This window comes from Anomaloglossus baeobatrachus, chromosome 4 (genome assembly GCF_048569485.1).
Source record: "Anomaloglossus baeobatrachus isolate aAnoBae1 chromosome 4, aAnoBae1.hap1, whole genome shotgun sequence".
NCBI lineage: Eukaryota > Metazoa > Chordata > Amphibia > Anura > Aromobatidae > Anomaloglossus > Anomaloglossus baeobatrachus.
The window spans coordinates 313,560,099-313,583,142 of NC_134356.1; the positions used below are offsets into that span (position 1 = coordinate 313,560,099).

The 23,044-nt window shown below is 46.1% G+C and overlaps 1 protein-coding gene across 1 annotated transcript in view; it reads right to left on the reverse strand.

Annotated features, from left to right (window-relative positions):
• The window catches only part of PDZRN4 (PDZ domain containing ring finger 4), a 303,501-nt gene that overhangs the window by 54,064 nt on the left and 226,393 nt on the right, over nucleotides 1-23,044 (reverse strand). Inside the window, exon 4 of the mRNA XM_075344988.1 lies at nucleotides 19,061-19,159. Coding sequence (XP_075201103.1) covers nucleotides 19,061-19,159 — 99 coding nt within the window. The remainder of the gene's footprint in view (nucleotides 1-19,060; nucleotides 19,160-23,044) is intronic.

Here is a 23,044-nt window from a genome sequence, read left to right on the forward strand (position 1 = left end):
AATCGCGGTGTTCTCCCGGTAACCAGCAGTGATGACAGGACCAATCGTGACGTCAAAATAGCCATGTGACCAGTCACGTGTATATTATCTCATTGGCTACAGACTGGTCACATGGCTAGGCATCATGTCCTGCTGTCAGTGCAGCTCTCCAGTACGCGGTGATCGTTTGTGTATCTCTGTGTACCGGCGACATGCTCTGGCACATAGACGACTCCCCGTTCCTGCATGCGGTGCTCTTTACAGAGTCAGCCCACATGCAAGGACTGGCTGTCACATCCGGTGAATAGCGGCACCGGGAATCACGTGATCGGAGCACCGTTGCAATAGTAACCCGGCTGTGAGTGGTGAAGTCACCGCTAACAGCCGGCAGCCTGTGGTCACTCTCACTGAGTGATTTGTGCACGGGGCAGTAGCGTCTTTCTCCCATGCAGTGAAGCCTGATGTAGCAGAGCTGCATGGGTTGAAGAAGAAAGAAGACAGAAGAGCAGGATCGTGGAGGGCTGACAGGGAGTAATAAACATGGAGTCTCTAAGTGTGTCTGTGTATTTATTTCTATTAAAGTATTTTTATTCTGTGTGGTGTCTTTTTTTTAACCCTTTTTTGGAGATTCTTAATGGACGGGTCAAACTTGCCTGACATTAAGAATCTCTGGCTTAATATTAGCTAGTAAAACAATGCTAGTATTAACTCATAATTACACAGCAAGCCACCGTCACCAGGGCAGCTGGAAGAGTTGGATACAGCGCCAGATGATGGCGCTTCTATGAGAGCGCCATTTTCTGGGGCGGCTGCGGACTGCAATTCGCAGCAGAGGCGCCCAGAAACCTCGGGCTAACCTGTGCTGTGGATCCAATCCCCAGCTGCCTAGTTGTACCCGGCTGGACACAAAAATGGGGCGAAGCCTACGTCGTTTTTTTTTTTAAATTATTTTTTGAAATTCATCAAATAATTAAAAAAAGGACTTCCCTATATTTTTAGTTCCCAGCCAGGTACAAATAAGCAGCTGGGGGTTGGGGGCAGCCCGCACCTGCCTGCTGTACCTGGCTAGCATACAAAAATATGGTGAAGTTCATGTCATTTTTTTTTTTTTTTAGTTTTTTGGGGAAAAAAAATAAAAAATGCTTCCCTGGATTTTCCATTGACAGTGAAGGTAACACCAAACAGTGGGAGTTAGCAGCCAGTAGCTGCTTGGATTCACTTATCTAGCAATACAAAAAATGCAGCGGGAGCTCATATATTTTTTTTATTATTTATTTAAATAACTAAAAAAAAATGTGCTTCCCTGTATTTTGATTGCCTGACATGACAGTGCTGTAAAAATAAATCATTAAAATAAATGACGTAGCGCCCCATGGAATTATTGATTCTCAGCGCAGTTAAAGCAGACAGCTACGGGTTGCCACCCCCATCTGCCTGGTGTTACCTTGGCTGGCAATCAAAATACAGGGAAGCCCATTAATTTTTTTTATTTAAAAAAATAGTTAAAAAAAAAATGACGTGGGGTCCCCCCATTTTTGATAGCCTGCTAGGGTAAAGCAGACAGCTGTAGCCTGAAAACCACAGCTGGCAGCTTTACCGTGGTTGGGGATCCAATGTGGAGGTCACCCCTGGCTCTTTTTTATAATTATTTTAAATAATAAAAATTACAAAAAAAATAGGGTCCCCCCCAAATTGGATCACCAGCCAAGGTAAAGCGGACAGCTGTGGTCTGGTATTCTCAGGGTGGGAAGTCCATAGTTATTGGCACTTCACAGCCTAAAAATAGCAGGCCGCAGGCACCCCCGAAGTGGCACATCCACTAGATGCGCCAATCCTGACGCTTCACCCCAGTTCATCCCATGCCCTGGTGTAGTGGCAAACGTGGTAATAAAAGAGGGTTGATACCAGCTGTAAGGTCACCTGACATCAAGCCCAGCAGTTTGGAATGTTATGGCGTCTATCAGATACCTGACATCACAAACTGTCAGTACTACCGTGTTTCCCCGAAAGTAAGACAGTGTCTTACATTCTTTTTACCCCCAAAAGTGCCACTATGTCTTACTTTCGGGGTATGTCTTATATTGGAAAAAATCCCACAGCAATCGCAGCAAGTCTCCATGCAATGTACCGTATGGGGACTTGCCGCGATTGCGCCCTAAGTGTACCGCAAGTTAAGGAAACTTAACCACCAGCGGCTGCACATGAGGGCACTGAGGCTGCGTGATTTTGTATGTTGTCCATGGTCCAGATGGACCACGGACAACATTACTGCAACATTTCAACATTTCTCGGTAGCCGAGCGTTCAGCTGAGCGCCCGACCGCCGGCATGTGTCAGCTCTCAGCTGAGCACTCAGCCGCCGGCATGTGTCAGCTCTCAGCTGAGCGCTCAGCCGCCGGCATGTCAGGGCGTTCAGCTGAGCGCCAGACCGCCGACATGTGTCAGCTCTCAGCTGAGCGCTAAGCCGCCGGCATGTCAGGGCGCTCAACTGAGCGCCCGACCACCGACATGTGACAGCTCTCAGCTGAGCGCTAAGCCGCCGGCATGTCAGGGCGGTCAGCTGAGCGCTCGGCCGCCGGCATGTCAGGGCGCTCAGCTGAGCGCTCGGCCGCCGGCATGTCAGGGCGCTCAGCTGAGCGCTCGGCCGCCGGCATGTCAGGGCGCTCAGCTGAGCGCTCGGCCGCCGGCATGTCAGGGCGCTCAGCTGAGCGCTCGGCCGCCGGCATGTCAGGGCGCTCAGCTGAGCGCTCGGCCGCCGGCATGTCAGGGCGCTCAGCTGAGCGCTTTGCCGCCGGCATGTCAGGGCGCTCAGCTGAGCGCTTTGCCGCCGGCAAGTCAGGGCGCTCAGCTGAGAGCTGTCACATGCCGGCGGCATGTCAGGGCGCTCAGCTGAGCGCTCGGCCGCCGGCATGTTAGGGCGCTCAGCTGAGCGCTTTGCCGCCGGCAAGTCAGGGCGCTCAGCTGAGAGCTGTCACATGTTGGCGGCATGTCAGGGCGCTCAGCTGAGCGCTCGGCCGCCGGCATGTTAGGGCGCTCAGCTGAGCGCTTTGCCGCCGGCAAGTCAGGGCGCTCAGCTGAGAGCTGTCACATGCCGGCGGCATGTCAGGGCGCTCAGCTGAGCGCTCGGCCGCCGGCATGTTAGGGTGCTCAGCTGAGCGCTTTGCCACCGGCAAGTCAGGGCGCTCAGCTGAGCGCTTTGCCGCCGGCAAGTCAGGACGCTCAGCTGAGAGCTGTCACATGTCGGCGGCATGTCAGGGCGCTCAGCTGAGCGCTCGGCCGCCGGCATGTTAGGGCGCTCAGCTGGGCGCTTTGCCGCCGGCATGTTAGGGCGCTCAGCTGGGCGCTTTGCCGCCGACAAGTCAGGGCGCTCAGCTGAGAGCTGTCACATGCCGGCGGCATGTCAGAGCGCTCAGCTGAGCGCTCGGCCGCCGGCATGTTAGGGCGCTCAGCTGAGCGCTTTGCCGCCGGCAAGTCAGGGCGCTCAGTTGAGCGCTCGGCCGCCGGCATGTCAGGGCGTTCAGCTGAGCGCTCGGCCGCCGGCATGTCAGGGCGCTCAGCTGAGCGCTCGGCCGCTGTAACTGTACTGTAAAGAAGAAAAAAAAAAATAAATAAATTTTTACTACGTCTTACTTTCGGGGTACGTCTTACATTAGCCGACCCCCCCAAAACCCCCACTACGTCTTACTATCGGGGGTGTCTTACTATCGGGGAAACACGGTAACAAAAAAAAAATAGACAAAAAAATGTATTTCAAAAAACACTCCCCAAAACATTCCCTCTTTCACCAATTTATTGTAAGGAATAAAAAATAAACGGGTCCCACGACGACTTTGAACCGTCTAGAATATGGGGGGGATACGCTCAGGGAACGTATCCCCCATTTTCTAGGAGTGAAGACCCTCCATGTCAGGAGTGTGGGTGCAATGAATCTGCACCGACTCTCCCCGGGTCCACAGCAGCGGAGTCCATATCGTAACTGTTGCTACCAAAGCTGCAATGCCCTGCTCATGAGGTAAGGGCATGCCTAATCAGGAGAACTATTCTACATTTCCAAATATTAATACTTGCTGATATTATTGCTATTCCACCTACTATATATTGGGGATAGGATCTTGGAGATGGAATACCCCTTTAAGTCCAGTTATCCAGCTGAATGAATACTAAACAACAGAGCTCACTATTTAGATGTGTTTTCTTGTGGCATATAACGGACTCTCGTTTGGTAGTCGTTCAGCAGGGCAACTATAAAATCAAATACCTCCATTTGGAAATGTAGTGTAGCTCTCTTGATTAACTATGTTCCTTACCTCATGAGCAGGGCATTGTAGTAGCTTACAGATGCATGGTTACCACCACTCACTGTGTCTGAACACAGGAAGCTGAGCTGACAGCCGCTTTGTGCATGCGGCAGCGTCTATTGTGAGGAGGGGGCCGTGGGGGATCAACGCTGCACAGATACCGTGGGACACCGGGGAACACCGGCTTATAGGGGTTGACCTCGCAGGGCCTGGGGAGGAGTTTTCTGTCGCATGTGTCATGGCACATGCGACAGAAATCAGAGGAGTAGAGTGAATGTGGCCGGCGCGCTGCTGTGCGCGCAGCCATCTTGGATTTACGGGAGGGGGTCGGGGGATGGGCACTTTGGCGACACCAGGGGACCGGAGAGGACTGGGGAGGAGATTTATCTCCCATCTGACATGTTTGTTCATGCCAGATGGGAGATAAATAATTTTTTACCGGCGCTGTCATTTACTGTAACGTGATTATCGGTATACGGTGTATACCGGTGATCACATGAGCGGGGACCGGAAAAACCGGCCTGAATCTCCAGGGTCTCAGCTATCCCCTGAAACCCCGGAGATTTTCTGACGCTGGGGGGCGCTATTCACTTATTTCTGCCTGCTGTTTACAAGCGGCAGATCAGAATAAGGCTACATTCACATGACCGATCCGTTTTTGCGGTCCGCAAAAAACGGTCTGTTTTTTTCATGGGTACTTCCATGTGGCATCCATTTCCATTCCATATACGGTCCGTATGTCATATGTTTGTCAACCGTGTGCCTTCCGTTTTTTTTTACATACTGCAAAAAAACTGAAGGAGGGAAAATACATACATTTACCCAGAATCCATAGCTTTAACCTACATGAGGCGGTCACATGTTCACTCCAGTGCTATTTTCTACTGCTTTTCACAGCGTAGAGCGCTCTGGTGATTTTCCTGTGCTTGTACACTTCATATCAGTCTTTTCTGTCATTATAATGGCAGAAAGACACATCATGTCCCACTCCCCTGCATTTTGTAATTTTGCACCCTTTGGTGCCTTTCATGTGGCACTAAGAGGTGCTTAGCTTTGTATTTAGCAAAAAATATAAATAAATTTAAAAAAAAAATGACGTATGGTTCCCCATATTTTTGATAGCCAGCTAGGGTAAAGCAGACGGTTGCAGCCTGCAGACCACAGCTGGCAGCTTTACCTTGGCTGGTAATCCAAAACTGAGGGCACACCACGCTGTTATTTTAAATTAAAAAAATAATTTAAAAAAAAAAAAACACTTGGGGTCCCCCCAAAATTGGATCACCAGCCAAGGTAAAGCGGACAGCTGGGGTCTGATATTCTCAGACTAGGGAGGTCCATGGTTATTGGACTCTCCCCAGCCTAAAAATAGCAGGCCGCAACCGCCCCAGAAGTGGCGCTTCCATTCGATGCGCCAATCCTGGTGCTTCGCCCTAGCTCATCCCGTGCCCTGGTGCAGTTGTAAACGGGGTAATATATGGGGTTAATACCAGATGTGTAATGTCACCGGGCATCAAGCCCTAGGGTTTGTGATGTCAGGCGTCTATCAGATACCTGTCATCACCAACCCAGTCAGTAATAAAAAAAAATAGAGACAAACACATTTTTATTTGAAAAAACACTCCCCAAAACATTCCCTCTTTCACCAATTTATTAGAAAGAAAAACAAATCCAGGTCAGCTGTAATCCAAAGAGTTCCCATGACGATCCATGCCACAGTCACTGTCCCAGTCAATGAAGAACAGAATGTTCACCATTGGCTGGGAGAGCAATGCAGTGACCTGAGCTAACATCAAAAGGTCAGCCCAGGTCACTGCAGGGCATGACGAGTACTGCTGTCAGGAGCAAGGTAAATTACCTGCGGTGACGATCTCCTGCACTGCTGATAGCAGAGCTGTCACTGACTTCAATGAATGCCGCCTTCACAGCCAAGTATTGCGGGAGCCTGTGACGTCACCGCTAATCACAGTCTCAGGTCAGCAGTGAAAGGAGGAGATGTGACTTAGTGGCGGCCATGGAGGACAGTGACAGCGCTGAGATCGGGAGGGCGGGACTTCATCACCGCAGGTAAGCCGAGCAGGGTAATGTGTGCAGAGTGCTAGGTGGGTGGAGCCCAGTGGGGTAATGTGTGCAGAGTGCGAGTGGGTGGAGCCCAGTGGGGTAATGTGTGCGGAGTGCAGGGTGGGTGAAGCCAAGCAGGGTAATGTGTGCGGAGTGCCAGGTGGGTGGATCCAAGCAAGGTAATGTGTGCGGAGTGTGAGGTGGGTGGAGCCAAGCGAGGCAATGTGTGTGGAGAGCGAAGTGGGTGGAGCCAAGCGGGGTAATGTGTGTGGAGTGCGAGATGGGTGAAGCCAAGTGGGGTAATGTGTGCGGAGTGCGAGGTGGATGGAGCCAAGCATGGTAATGTGTGCGGAGTGTGAGGTGGGTGGAGCCAAGCGGGGTAATGTGTGCGGAGTGCGAGGTGGGTGGAGCCAAGCAGGGTAATGTGTGCAGAGTGTGAAGTGGGTGGAGCCAAGCAGGGTAATGTGGAGTGCGAGATGGGTAGAGCCAAGTGGGGTAATGTGTGCGGAGTGCGAGGTGGGTAGAGCCAAGCGGGGTAATGTGGAGTGCGAGATGGGTGGAGCCAAGTGGGGTAATGTGTGCGGAGTGCGAGGTGGGTGGAGCCAAGCGGGGTAATGTGTGCGGAGTGCGAGGTGGGTGGAGCCAAGCAGGGTAATGTGTGTGTAGAGTGTAAGGTGGGTGGAACCTAGCGGGGTAATGTGTGCGGAGTGCGAGGTGGGTGGAGCCAAGCGGGGTAATGTGTGTGGAGTGCGAGGTGGGTGGAACCAAGCAGGGTAATGTGTGCAGAGTACGAGGTGGGTTGAACCTAGCGGGGTAATGTGTGCGGAGTGAGAGGTGGGTGGAGCCAAGCAGGGTAATGTGTGCGGAGTGTGAGGTGGGTGGAGCCAAGCGGGGTAATGTGTGTGGAGTGTGAGGTGGGTGGAGCCGAGCGGGGCAATGTGTGCAGAGTGCGAGGTGGGTGGAGCCTAGCGAGGCCATGTGTGCAGGCGGAGGAGTGCAAAGTGGGTTGAACCTAGCGGGACCATGTGTGCAGGCGGCGGAGTGCGAGGTGAGTGGAGCCTAGCGGGGCCATGTGGCGCTGAGGACGTCAGTGGCGGGGACTGCATGGCTGGGGACAGGTGAGTGTGAGTGTGTGTGTGTACATGCCGAGTGCAGGAGGGGGCGGAGCCGAGCGGGGAAGTGTGGGCTCCCTGCACACTTAGCCAGGGTAAATATCGGGTTACTAACCAAAGCGCTTTGCTTGGATACCCGATATTTACATTGGTTACCAGCTTACCGCAGGCTGCCAGTGATGGCTCCCTGCACACTCTAGCTGTAAAAAGCCCTGCTTTTGGTGATCGAACCGTTCTCGAACGTAACTCAAACTGTCGAGCTTTTAGCAAAAAGCTCGAGTTCGAGTTCGATCTCGAGCACCCCCAAAATCACTCGGACATGAAATTGGCGAACCTCGAACCTTGCTCATCTCTAGTCAATAACAAAAGTTCATCTCAATATTTTATTATATATCCTTTGTTGGCTATGACAGAGGTCAAACATTTTCTGTAAGTCTTCACAAGGTTGCCACACACTGTTGGTGGTATGTTGACTCATTCCTCCATGCAGATCTCCTCTAGAGCAGTGAAGTTTTGGGTGTTTTGCTGGGCAACAAAGACTTTCAACTCCCTCTAAAGATTTTCTATAGGGTTGAGATCTGGAGACTGGCTAGGCCACTCCAGGACCTTCATATGCTTCTTATGAAGCTACTCCTTTGTTGCCCTGGTGATGTGCTTGGGATCATTATCATGCTGAAACACCCAGCCATGTTTCATCGTCAATGTCCTTGCTGATGGAAGAAGGTTTGCACTAAATATTTGTGATTCATGGCCCCATTCATTCTGCCATGTACACGGATCAGTCATCCTGGTCCCTTTGCAGAAAAACAGCCCCAAAGCATGATGTTTGCCACCCCCATGCTTCACAGTAGGTATGGTGTTCTGTGGATGCAATTCAGCATTCTGTCTCCTCCTAACATGTTGAGTTGTGTTTCTACCAAACAGTTCTACTTAGTTTACATCAGACCATATGATATTCTCCCAATACTCTTCTGGATAATCCAAATGCTCTCTAGAAACCTTCAAATGGGCCCGGAGATGTACTGACTTAAGCAGGGGAACATGTCTGGCACTGCAGGATCTAAGTCCCTTGCGGCATAGTGTGTTACTGATGGTAGCCTTTGTTATGGTGCTCCCAGCTCTATGCAGGTCATTCACTACGTCCCCCCGTGTGGTTCTGGGATTTTTTTCTCATCGTTCTTGTGATCATTTTGACCCCACGGGGTGAGATCTTGTGTGGAGCCCCAGATCGAGGGAGATTATCAGTGGTCTTGTGTGTGTTCCATTTTCTGATTATTGCTCCCACAGTTGATTTCATTCCACCAAGCTGCTTGCCTATTGCAGATTCAGTCTTCGCAGCCTGTTTCTTGTGTCCTTCAACAGCTCTTTGGTCTTCACCATAGTGGAGTTTGGAGTGTGACTGTTTGAAGTTGTGGAGAGGTGTCTTTTATACTAGTAACAAGTTCAAATGGGTGCCATTACTACAGGTAATGAGTGGAGGACAGAGGAGCCTCTTAAAGAAGAAGTTACAGGTCTGTGAGAGCCAGAAATCTTGCATGTTTTTAGATAACTAAATACTTATTTTCTACCATAATTTGCAAAAAAAAATTGCCAAATCACAGAAGGTGATTTTCTGGATTTGTTTTCTCATTTTATCTCTCATAGTTGTGGTCTACCTATGATGTGTATTACAGGCCTCTCATCTTTTTAAGTTGGAGAACTTGCACAATTTGTGGCTAACTAAATACTTTGTTTCCTAATTGCTTGTGTTAAAAAGGTCAAGAGTGTTAAACACATACAGTATTTTGTAGGCCATTTGAGGCTTCATAGTATTTAGATTTGGGGAAATTTTATCAGCTGCAAATCCAATTGTTTGGATAAATTAATTTCAAAAGATCTGTTAATCACCAGTGAGGACAAATGTTTTAAAAAAAATTAAAGTATTATATAGCGCAAAATCTGTCAATAGCATTTAAATTTGCTTGGGAATTGCTAACATTTTCAGAATTACACTAAAGATGCCAAAAATGCAATTTTGATATTACAATTGTTAGCATTATTAGTGTAGTGGCAGTATGTGAATGTAGTGCCAGTGCTTTTTCTTTAGACATATTGTAAAGAATACATAAATAATTGAACTCTGCATTTTTTCTGATACAAGCCTATCAGGAGCAAATCTGCTTTCATATTGCTGTAAATAAGCATCATTAAATATCCTGCAATTGTTACTGATGATATATTGAGATAAATCTTGACAGTTACGCAAGGCTCTTGAGCTGTCCAGATGTTTAATATTTCTGTAATGAATAATGATCCAGTGTCTACAGTAGGAACACTATCTATCACCTTCAGTTGATGGTTATCCAAAGTCATTTATTTGGCCCTGTCATCCCATAAGCTATTTTTCAAACTAAACACCTCAAGTGTAGCATTTGGTTTTAGGTTACATTTCATATATGGTGAAATGTTCACTAGGCTCTTTTTTAATAATAGCCTGTCACCAAAATAATAAACCAGAGTTTGCTATTTAATGGTAAAAGACAATGTAATTATATAAGATAGTAAAACCCTGCAGTAGCTTGCCCTTTGGAAATACCCCAGACTGATGAAAACGAAATAATGATTTTATGGCTTAGAAAAAAATTACAGTATATTAGATTGTTTAAGGTGATTTATCAGAATAATATTAGAGGAAGATAAGGTGTAGTCATGTGTTTATTTGTTTAATTGAATTTGAGTATGAGTGTTAATGTTAATAACACAAATTGTGTCACTTTTTATTGCATTATGTGCATGCACAATTGGAAATAGTTTGTTTTTTAAGTTAACAATTATTTAAGTAAAAGTTTCATAGAAAAAGTGACATTTCATAGTTAAGGTTCAAACAGAATTACAGAGCAATCTAATTTAAGACAATTAGACTAAACCGGAATTAAATTGTAAACATATATGGAAAATTCAAAGAAGGAAACTGTGAGACCTCAATCTATAGGGGAAATTAAAGTTTCTCTTTCCCTAAGGCCCCCTTCACACGTCCGTGAAACACGTGCGTGTTTGTTCCGTTTCCGTATATACCGGAGACACGGACAAACATGCATCAATGTTAATCTATGATTGTGGTCACACGTGCGTTATTTCATTATGTCCGTGTGTGCGTGTCCGTGATTCGTATGTGTTTGCGTTTTGCACGGATGCATGTCCGTTATCTGCACGGAGCACGCACACGTGGACACAATGAAAGTCTATGGGTATGTGCACACACGTTAGTAAACACGTATGCATCTACCTATTGTCCGTGTCCGTTTGGTGTTTTTATTTCTAGTGATGTCAGCCATTCTTTCTATTTCTGTGTATGTCGGTCAATCTCCCTGAGTCCGTCGGTCGGTCTCTCTGTCTCTCTGTCGGTCTCTCTGTCTGTCTGTCCCTCTCTCACAGTCTGTCGGTCAGTTTCCCCCCCTCTCTCATACTTACCGTTCCCCGATCACCGGCGCGGCGCTGCACGGCATTCACACTGCTGCGGCGGCTTTTACTATTTTGAAAAAGCCGGTCGCTCATTAAACAATCTCGTATTCCCTGCTTTCCCCGCCCACCGGCGCCTATGATTGGTTGCAGTGAGACACGCCCCCACGCTGAGTGACAGGTGTCTCACTGCACCCAATCACAGCAGCCGGTGGGCGTGTCTATACTGTGTAGTAAAATAAATAAATAAATAATTTAAAAAAACGGCGTGCGGTCCCCCCCAATTTTAATGCCAGCCAGATAAAGCCATACAGCTGAAGGCTGGTATTCTCAGGATGGGGAGCTCCACGTTATGGGGAGCCCCCCACCCTAACAATATCAGTCAGCAGCCACCCAGAATTGCCGCATACATTAGATGCGACAGTTCTGGGACTGTACCCGGCTCTTCCCGATTTGCCCTGGTGCTTTGGCAAATCGGGGTAATAAGGAGTTAATGGCAGCCCATAGCTGCCACTAAATCCTAGATTAATCATGTCAGGCGTCTCCCCGAGATTCCCTTCATGATTAATCTGTAAGTTACAGTAAATAAACACACACACCAGAAAAAATCCTTTATTAGAAATAAAAAACACAAACATATACCCTGGTTCAACAATTTAATCAGCCCGAAAAACCCCTCCATGTCCAGTGTCATCCAGGATGGTCCAGCGTCGCTTCCAGCTCTGCTGCATGGAGGTGACCGGAGAAGCAGAAGACACCGTCGCTCCTGTCAACTCCACGCAGCAAATGAAGGCAATAGCGTGATCTGCTAGTTGGGAGTTGGGAGAGCTATGGGCTGCCATTAACTCCTTATTACCCCGATTTGCCAAAGCACCGGGGCAAATCGGGAAGAGCCGGGTACAGTCCCAAAACTGTCGCATCTAATGTATGCGGCAATTCTGGGCGGCTGCTGACTGACATTGTTAGGGTGGGGGGCTCCCCATAACGCGGAGCTTCCCATCCTGAGAATACCAGCCTTCAGCCGTATGGCTTTATCTGGCTGGTATTAAAATTGGGGGGGACCGCACGCCGTTTTTTTTTAATTATTTATTTATTTATTTTACTGCACAGTATAGACATGCCCACCGGCTGCTGTGATTGGGTGCAGTGAGACACCTGTCACTCAGCATGGGGGCGTGTCTCACTGCAACCAATCATAGGCGCCGGTGGGCGGGGAAAGCATGGAATACGAGATTGTTTAACGAGCGGCCGGCTTTTTCAAAATAGTAAAAGCCGCCGCAGCAGTGTGAATGCCATGCAGCGCCGCGCCGGTGATCGGGGATCGGTGAGTATGAGAGAGGGGGGGAAACTTCAGTCATTCGGGGGATTAGCGGTCACCAGTGAATCCTTCACAGGTGACCGCTAATCAGTACTCGACACAGACAGAGCCGCGGTATGAGGATGAAGTCGGGTGAAGTTCACCCGAGTTCATTCATATCGCGCAACTCTGTCGGCTGTCAGCCGACATTTATAAACGACATTATGCATCACACACACGGACATTCCACACGGACATTCCACGTACACATACACGTTCTTTCCACACGCACAGACGGACGTTCTACACATAAACACGGCTAGCATACGCAATTCATACAGATGCCACACGGACCATAAAAACGGACACAAAAACGGGACATGGACCCGAAAAACGGCCCGTAACACACGTGCGTGTTTTTCACGTACGTGTGCAGGGGGCCTAAGGCCCCTTTCACACGTCAGTAATTCTGGTACGTTTGTGCTTTTTTTTAAACGTACCAGAATCACTGACATACGCAGACCCATTATAATGAATGGGTCTGCTCACACGTCAGTGATTTTTCACTGCACGTGTCTCCGTGCGGCGTACCCGTGTGTGCATGTTTGCCGCACGGAGACATGTCCATTTTTTTCTGGCATCACTGATATTCCACGGACCACGCAGTGGTGTGGTCCGTGAAACACGTGCCAGATAAAAACGTTCTTTTAAAATAAAAAACATTTTAACTCACCCGGCGTCCAGCAATGTCCTCTGCAGCCCGTTCTGCCGGCTGCTTCTGAGCCGGCCCATTATTGTCGCGCATATTCATTATGTGCAACACAGCCGACCCGGAAGCAGCTGCTGCGGGGGTCACCGCCGGCCGGATGCTGCACCGCGAGAGCGATCAGCACCATAGAGAGCGGGAGCGCGCACAGGTGAGTTGTTTTCTAAGTGCAATCACGGGTCACGGAGAACGGAGCCCGGATTGCACTTAGACAACCCACGTGTGCCGTGAATCACGGCACACGCAGGGACATGTGCGTGTTTTACACGCCAGTGAAAAACGTCACTGTTTTTCACTGACCTGTGAAACGGGCCTAAGACTGTATTCACTCAATATGGATCAGTATGGACTGGCTGTGGGTCTCCTGTCTAGACCTTGACTTCTTCAGCTGTTGAGTTCAGGTCAGACTCAGGAGACCTTAAAGCCATCCATGAAGCACAGATTGTGACACAGATGTGTGAATACTGCATACAAGTGCAGAGTGAACAGATACTTAAACATACATATGTGGAAGTTTGTTTCTTTTTAAGATTGATTTTCTTTTTTGTAACTCCCATAGACTTGTAAGGAAAACGTTGTAACCTCTCTTTTTGGATTTGACTACTGCCATCCATCTCACCAGGCAAAATTAATTAAAGTCTCATCTTATCCTTTCAATATGTTGGTGCGTTGAGAAAAGTATGTACATATAGTTATTGTATAGTGTATGTAAATCCAGGTAGTAGGGTCAGAAGGCACTATTAAACCTGGACGTAGGTGCTGAGCAGAGACATGGCTATTTTGCGATGTTGTGCAGTTTGGGTGTCATGGTGCTCCTACCTAGATCCTGGTGCTTCAGACTCATTCCTAGGGTACATCTAAATGATTTAGAGTCCGGTAGAATGGATGAAGGCAGACCAGACCTAAGAATAAACAGGTCTAATTGTTTGCTAGTGCAAATTCAATCCAAGGAAGGGGGGGGAGGAATAAATCCAGCACCGAAGTAAAACAATTTCTATTTATTGCAACAATTCATAGTTGCCTATGAATAAGGAGCTTCTTTTGTCTCTCCGAAATGCGTAATGCGTAGCTGCACATGTATTCATGTTTTAAATTGTTGGAATAAATAGAATTTTTTTTTACTTCGGTGCTGGATTTTTTCCTTCCCATCTTTGGATTGAATTTGCACCTGTGCATGTCAAACCATTGGATTCGAGCACTGGACTAGGAGCTGGTGAGCAACACATGGAGTGGTGAGCTGAACAATTACTTTATTACCTTTTCTAACTGTTTACTAGACCAAAGATCAATAATTCACAGCAACTTTGGCTTTTAGCCACAATGCTAGATTTCCATACAGGTTCCAGCTAGATTGTCAACAGGACTGATACTTTGACATAGCAAATCTGTACCTGAGGATTGGCCCTGTTGCAATTGGCTCTGTAGCTTTAGGGGCACTTTGCACACTACGACATCGCAGGTGCGATGTCGGTGGGGTCAAATTGAAAGTGACGCATATCCGGTGTCGCAGGCAATATCTTAGTGTGTAAAGCCTTTTTGATGCGATTAACGAGCGCAAAATCATCGGTGTAGCATCAGTCATTTCCATAATTTGGAAATGACTGATGTTACGATGTTGTTCCTCGTTCCAGCAGCATCACACATCACTGTGTGTGAAGCCGAAGGAGCGAGGAACATCTCCTACCTGCGTCCTGCGGCTCACGTCGGCTATGCGGAAGGACGGAGGTGGGTGGGATGTTTACGTCCCGCTCAGCTCCGCCTCTCTGTTTCTATTGGCTGCCTGCCGTGTGATGTCGCTATGATGCCGCAATACCCGCCCCCTTAATAAGGAGGCGGGTCGCCGGCCAGAGCGATATCGAAGGACAGGTGAGTGCATGTGAAGCTGGCGTAGAGATAATGTTCGCTACGCCAGCTATCACCATGATATCACAGCTTCGACGGGGGCGGGGACTATCGCGCTCGGCATCGCAAGCATCGGCTTCCAATGTTGTAGTGTGCAAAGTGCCCCTTAGGGTCCTTAAATTTTTACCAATTGTCTCATAGACTACACACTATAGCTGTCAGAATGCTGAGTGCCACTTGCCAGTGTCCAGACCTGTCTGGATTTTATATTCACATTCCCTGCGTAAGGCAGGAATGTCCTTTTAAATTTCTTCTACTGTCGGCTTTTGGTTGTTGGGTGGCCCCCCAATTTTGATATCCAGCCAAGATAAAGCCAACAAATGGGGGCTGGTATTCTCAGCCTGGGGAGACCCATGGCTATTGGTCTCACCTCCAGCCTAAAAATAGCAGCCTGCAGCCTCCAAGGAATTGTTACATCCATTAGATGCCACTATTCTGGTGCTTTACCCTCCTCATCCCGATTGCCCAGGTGCGGTGGCAATCAGGATTATATAAGGGGTTAATGAGAGCTGTGATTTGTTAAAAATCACAGCTGCCACTAAGATTTGGATGAGTAATGGAAAAGGAGTTATGAGACCACCCCCGTTACAAAGCATGTAAGTCAAAATAAATAAACACAAAACACAGAGAAAAATCTTTTATGAAAACAAAAAAACACACTCTCTTTTTGCAATTTATTAAACCCCAAAACACTATGCAGGTATGGTGTAATCCCCATCACAACGAGCCACATGTGTCCCGGCTCTGCTACATACTGAAGCCGCAGTGCACGGGCACATTACAGAACATGACTGCCCACTGTGGCTTCAGGCAGACACTGACTGAGCCAAAGTTGTGAGTGTTGACATCACTGAGTTTTCCTGTGGTCTTAGCTAGAGGTTCCCACGGTACCCAACCTGTAACTGCAGGTAAAGTCACCTCAGGTGAACTCTTTAAACTCAATGAGACCTGCATCTTCTGGCATAAAACCATGGTTTATTGTGCAGAGGCATGCAGATTTGGTGCTGAAATTTATACAACAAACTCTTTCAATGTGTTTTTATGCATTTTTTTGCCAGCAGATGCAGGGTTGGTGCAGGAATTTGGTTTATAAATTACATCACCAAATCTGCATTTCCTGGCATAAAACTGAACAAAAACTGTGTTTCTGACGCCATTTCAGTGTGGTTTTCTGCCAAGAGATGTAAATTTGGTGCAGAGATATGGTGCAGACATTTCTTTACCAAATCTTCATCTCATGGCAGAAAATTGCACTTAAACTGCATTTTTTTTTGCCAGAAGATGCATATTTGGTGCAGGAATTTGGTTTAAAAATTCCAGCACCAAATCTGCATCTCTTGGCAAAAAAACGTGGTTTTCTGCCAGGAGATGCAGGTCTCATTTAACTAAATTAGTTTACCTGAGCTGAGGTTACTAAGTTCAATGAGTTAATCTGAGGTGAGTGTATCTGTGGTCACAGGTGGGGTACTATGGGAACCTCAGGCTGCGACCAAAGGTAGACTTAAGCGGGCTTTACACACTGCGATATCGGTCCCGATATCGCTAGTGTGGGTACCGGCCCCCATCTGTTGTGCGACACGGGCAAATCGCTGCCCGTGCCGCACAACATCGCCCAGACCCGTTTCACGTACTTACCTGCCCGGCGACGTCGCTGTGACCGGCGAACCGCCTCCTTTCTAAAGGGGCGGTCCGTGCGGCGTCACAGCGACGTCACTGAGCGGCCACCCAATAGAAGCGGAGGGGCAGAGATGAGCGGGATATAACATCCCGCCCACCTCCTTCCTTCCGCATTGCGGCCGGGACGCAGGTAAGGAGATGTTCCTCACTCCTGCAGCTTCACACACAGCGATGTGTGCTGCCGCAGGAACGAGGAACAATCTCGTTACTGCTGCAGTAACGATTTTTGAGAATGGACCCCCATGTCACCGATGAGCGATTTTGCACGTTTTTGCAACGATGCAAAATCACTCATAGGTGTCACACGCAACGGCATCGCTAATGCGGCCGGATGTGCATCACCAATTCCGTGACCCCAACGAGTTCGCATTAGCAATGTCGTAGCGTGTAAAGCCCCCTTTAGTGACATCACTGCTCACAGCTGTGGCTCAGTCAGTGTCTGTCATAAGCTGCAGCAGGTTGTCATGTCCCCTAATGTGCACACATGCTGCGACTTCAGATGTAGCAGAACCGAGATCATCATGGGACATCGTGGTGTTTATGTCAGACCTGGGTGTTTAGGGGGTCCTAAATAAATTGGAGAAAGAGGGTGTGGTTTTTTTTTTTTTTAATAAAAGGTGTTTGTGTTTACTTCTTTTTTCTTACAGGATTAGCAATTGGGGGTCTCATAGACCCCTACCCACTAGTAATCAGCATTTAGTGGCAGCTGTGATTTTTTAAATACCACAGTTGTCATTAACCCCTTATATTACCCCTATTACCACCACACCAGGGCAATTGGGATGAGCTTGGTAAAGCACCAGAATTGTTGCATCTAATGGATGCAACAATTCTGGGCAACTGTGGGCTGCTATTTTTAGGCTGGATGGGCCAATAACCATGGGCCTTCCCAGCCTGAGAATACGATCCCCCAACTGTCGGCTTTATCTTGGCTGAGTATAAAAACTGGGGGGGACTGTATGTTTTTTTAAATTATTTACTTATATAATTTAAAAAAATCCACATGGAGACCCTTTTATTGTGCTACACATCCAAGATATCACGCACAGGATAAGGCTTCAGCTTGTAGCTGTCTGCTTTGTCTGTACTTGGCATCAATATACAGGGGGCCCTTTTATATTAATTTATTTTTACACTCTATTAGGGGACCCAGACAGCCTCTGTGAGGGCAACAAATCAGAGATGCCAATACACCAGCAGTCTGACTGCAGCCAATCACAGACACTCACAGACGGAGGGTGGGGGAAGCAGTAAATATGCATGAGTTGTAATGAGCAGCCCTGGAAGCAGTGTGACAGTTGTGTATGCGGTGACTGGTAAGCATGTCCTGCTTTAACCATTTTGCTTCCTTTTTATTTTTTTATTATCTGGGTGACTAAACCTGAACAGGAGCAGGACCGACATTTAGAAGCCTGTGTTTGGGTCCGGGACGTGGAACTTTAAGGGTTCTTCACACGCTGCGAAATCGCTAGCGATAGCTAGCGATGTTGTGCGCGATAGCACCCACCCACATTGCTGTTTCGTCATGGGGGTGATCGCTGCCGTAGCAAACAATATCGCTACGGCAGCATCACATGCACATACCTGCTTAGCGACGTCGCTGGAGACACCAAACAATCTCTCCTTTAAGGGGGTGGTTCGTTCGGCGTCAAAGCGGCGTCGCTAAGCGGTCACCCAATAGCAGAGGAGGGGTGGAGATAAGCGGCCGGAACATGCTGCCCACCTCCTTCCTTCCTCATTGCCGGTGGACGAAGGTAAGGAGATGTTCGTCATTCCTGCGGTGTCACACAAAGCGATGTGTGCTGCCGCAGGAACGACGAACAACCAGCGGCATGCACCACCAACAATATTATGAAAAGGAGCAACATGTCAACGATCAACGATTTTTGACATTTTCGCAATCGTTGATCGTCGCTCCTTTTAGTCACACACAACGATATCGCTAACGGCGCCGGATGTGCGTCATGAACACCGTGACCCTGACGATATATCACTAGCGATATCGTTGTGTGTAAAGTAGGGTTTGGTATGAATCCCTAACTTTACAGTTCAGGTTCATTCATCCCTAGTGGTACTGAACAAGATCTAAATTTTAATCTGACAGAATAACGCCGGGCAATATATCAAAGCAAGAATTACTCCAAAGACATCAATATATAAAGAAATTTTGTAATGGCTCCTTATAGGTCATTAAACTTGCATATGTTGCATATGTTGTTATCGGCTGTGTAATGTCATACGTACAGCTAGGGGAAATGGACCCAAAATTAAATCTAATTGTATGATACAACTCTACATCCTATATATTGGAGTCTGATGTAAATAATACTGGAGGTGGATGACTAATGGGATAAATAAAAGTCAGTTTTCCCCATCTAATTTGAGTTATCCCAATGAACCCCATCTTTAGAATGGTGTAGGTGAAGGTGTACACTTAGATTACATGGTCTACAGCATGGCAATCACCCTATGCTTTCATTGACTTCTTTCACCTGTAAGTTTGGATAACTTTTATTCCATCTTTAGATTTTTACCTCACTAACATATATTCCAGTATCCTCTTCATCATCTGTCCTGTAGCAGACTGTTAGACCAAGTCTGTCCTTATTGTTTAGGCGACACAGTTCAATTTCCTGTAAAGAATTAAAATAAAAGGTAATTAAAATATATGTAACAATATCTTTCCAAAATTAGCATTTATTATTTGTTTTTATCTTGTACTTTTATTGTGTACTTTGCTCTATTAGTAAGTAATGAAATGATCTGTATGAGCACTTGATGAAATATTGGTATATTTTGGAATATAAGTACTTATTACTGCAATTTAAACTATAACTCTTCTCTGGGCTTGTGAAACCTTTTATATAAAGAAACCCTTCAAATCATTGATTACACTCTTCAAGAAAAAGTCAACAAGGTCTTAGAAAACTCTTTAATTCTCAACATGTGTTATCAGTATAGAGTATTTCTGCTATAGAGGGCTATGAGGATAAATATTATATTTTACACTTAGAGTTGGATTATAGGGAGAACATAAGGGGCAACGTCTCAGGAACCTCCTTCAGTAAGATGGCAGTAAATATCTAATATTTATACCCAGCATAGATTGGTAACATGAAATAAGCTATGAAGAGGGCTGAAATTAAACATATATTTTTTGCCAATGGCAACTCTGAAACCTTGATCACAATTTTATGTCCATTGTACAAAAACACAAAATATAAGAAATAAGCCACGCTATTGCACGAGTTGACAAGTGTCATGATTCCTCTATACAGAACATCTTGCACACAGGTGATGTTCTGCTGGGCCTTCCTAAATTACGGAGCCGGCAGTGACAAAATTCCTTGTGCAGAGCATCTTGTATTTGGAGATGCTCTGCTGTGTTTCTTTGAGCACTAGTTGACAGATTGTTTCACAGCACAGGATTCCATGCAGGTTCTGGGAGGTGCTTTTACTCAGGTGTTCTATGTCCCTGGTAATTGCTCTGTTTATTACTGAGCATGCTCTCCCAGAACCTTGCCAGTCATACTATCTGGTTCTGCAGTGGTGCTCTTGGCTTGTGTTTTTGCTAGTGTTCTGATCTAAGTTTCTTGACCATGGACCATTGTTTGACTGCTCTCTGCCCGCTCCCTGTTCTTGTCGTTACGTCCTGGCTTCTGATCTCGTACCGTTACCTGACCACATCACTGTCTCCTGGAACTCTGACCTCCAGCCTGTGCCTTGACTGCTTTTCTGCTTACTCTCTGTGTCCTGTTGTGTCTTCCTGTTTCCTGACCCCGGCTTGTCTGACTACCCTTCCATCTATACTATCCGTAAATAGTGACTAGCATCACAACAAGAGTTAATAACCCACCAGGCAGTTAACAAAAATGTTTCACAATTACCTTAATGGGTGTTGAACTATTCAAACCAGATCTGGCAGTCCAGATTGTATATGTCCGTAGAAGAGAGTAAAAAGTCCACATTCAAAACGTCCATTTCCACTTGACTTTGCTTTTATAGGTTTACCTCTGCCCGAACTTGTAAGATAGTGCCCCAGCCGGCAGCTATTATCCCAATGTTGTGATGGCTAGCATGAGTATAGAACTCTGCAAAAGGATGTGATAGCTACACATATACATCCTTGAGGTTGGAAAGTGAGTTCTCTGAAACACATGTGCAGTGTGCTGGACTTAGCAGTCTTTCATAGTTACTTGAGCTGGCGTCACATTTGCATCCAGAGTTCCTTGTATGTATTACGGACATTGGGACAGTAGCTGACAGCTGTGGTACTATCTCAGAAGGTCGGGAGGAATTAAACCTAAAAAGTCAAAGCCGAGTGGAAATGGATGTTTTGAATGTGGACTCTTTACTGTTTCCTATGGACATCTTAAAGTCTTGACTGCCAGATCTGGCTTTAGGACTTCAACACCCATTTAGTTAATTGTGAAACATCTTTTGACAACTGCCTGGTGGGTTATTATACCTTATCACCTTGCGTCCTTGTGCAATAGACTGGTTTATATCCTATGTTAGCTATTAACCCTGTGGTGGTCAAGGATGGCTATTTCTAAAAGGGGACTTGTAAGAAATTTTCAGTTATATTCATTTATTGCAAAAACACAATATATTTTGCTTATTTCTTCCATGCTTATGCTATTTACTGAAGCAATAGGGAGACTAAAAAAGCCCTAGTGGCCAGTGTGAAAACTGCAAGATTTCTTTTTTAGTATTATTTTTAATACAGATTGTGACATGTACAAAGAATGTGGCAAAAATAAAAATAAATAATCTGATTTAAAGAATAGGTTATTTTCTGATGACAAATTCCCTTCAAGCACATCATGGTTTGTTAACTAATGAGTCATGAACTAGCATTAGTCAAAAGGAGATGGAAAAGGTGGGAGGAAGTGGCACCTTGCCTTCCATTTTTATATTCAGCTGCGGCAATTTGTTCCTGTAGGACTTCACTTCAACAGCTAAAAGACATCATCTTGGCAGAATAAATGGCTACAGGTGCTACCATGGCTTTCAGTCAGGACTGAGCTAAAGCTTTAATTTGACATCAATGACTGGAGCTTAACCTCACTCCCCAGCGACTGCTCACTTATTTCAATTTGAAGCAGTATGCTAGAATAGACGCCCGAGGGAAAGGAAATTAGAATTTATTTTATATTTTTAACACACCTACACTGTGTATGTAGTGATGGCTAAAGGTATATACCTGGAATCAGCTGACAAACAAGAAAAACAGTTGTTCATTGTGTATAAAGATCCATTGCGTTGCCAAAAACATCATTGTTCATTGTCCTGTGTAAAATGGACTTGCACTGCTAAGAGAATGGCAACCTATGTGCATTGAAACATCTATTACAAATCTTTCAGGGAGCTTTATTAAGCACAGTCTGTCTATATAAAAATAGGCTTCTAAATATTTACCAATCAATGATTGTTTAATGGCACAAATCAGTAAATTCTGTCAGCAGATTTTTGCTATTTCAGTAATATGACATTTACTGGGATGGGTGTTTTCTTTTTAAATAATATCACTGTTTTATCAGCAGGACATTATCATAAGAGTATGAGCGGTCTCAAGGTATGTAAGCATATTGCTCTGATTAACCCCATTCCCACCACATATTATTAGCAGCTATCTGTATATGCACAGTGTACACAATAAGCCTGTCAAACAGTGGTAAGAGAGGGGTTATATTGAACTCAGCATTCATTAAATTGCTATATCTGCAGCAGAGAAAACACTCATTTTATCATAATTACAGTTTTTAGACCAGTATTGGACTCATTGTTGGAATTAGGCTATGTTCATACAGTACAACTTGTCTTAACCACAAAAATGCAGCGTTTTTGGCCCCAAAAAGGCACCCACGGCTAAAACGCATAAAAAAGCATGTGTTTTTACCGCATTTTGCCCAATGTGTTTTTCAAGTCAAATCTATTGACAGAAAGGGCTCAAAAACGCTGTAAAAACGCAAAAAGAATTGACATGCTGCATCTTCAAAAACGCAGCCAAGATGCAGTCAACGAAAGATTCCCAGTGTGGACAGCAAAATAGAAATCTCATAGACTTTGCTGGGGGAAGGAAATTCATGCATTTAGACACATCATTGTGACATCAAAAATGCACCAAAAACACAGGAAAAGACGCAGTGTATGAACATAACCTTAGAGTCTCTATGTCTACATTGTGTTGCGCTTAATTAACATATCAAAAACCTGCTGACAGATTTCCTTTAAACCCTTCATGATATCTACCATACATGTACGACACATGTTAGAAGCGGGTGTATGGAGGGAACTTATGGGGTGAGCTCACCCCATACTCAGCAGGTAATGGCTGTGTGTTACAGCCAGGACCTGACACAAACAATAGCAGATGGAGTGGAACTCTGCTCTTAATTGTTAACCTGCTATATCTCACTGTAAAACTCTGACAGTGGAATTTAACACATGGCGGCGTGACGGTACCATTTTATACCCCCAAAAGGCCAGACTAAGGAGACAGTGACTTATACCAT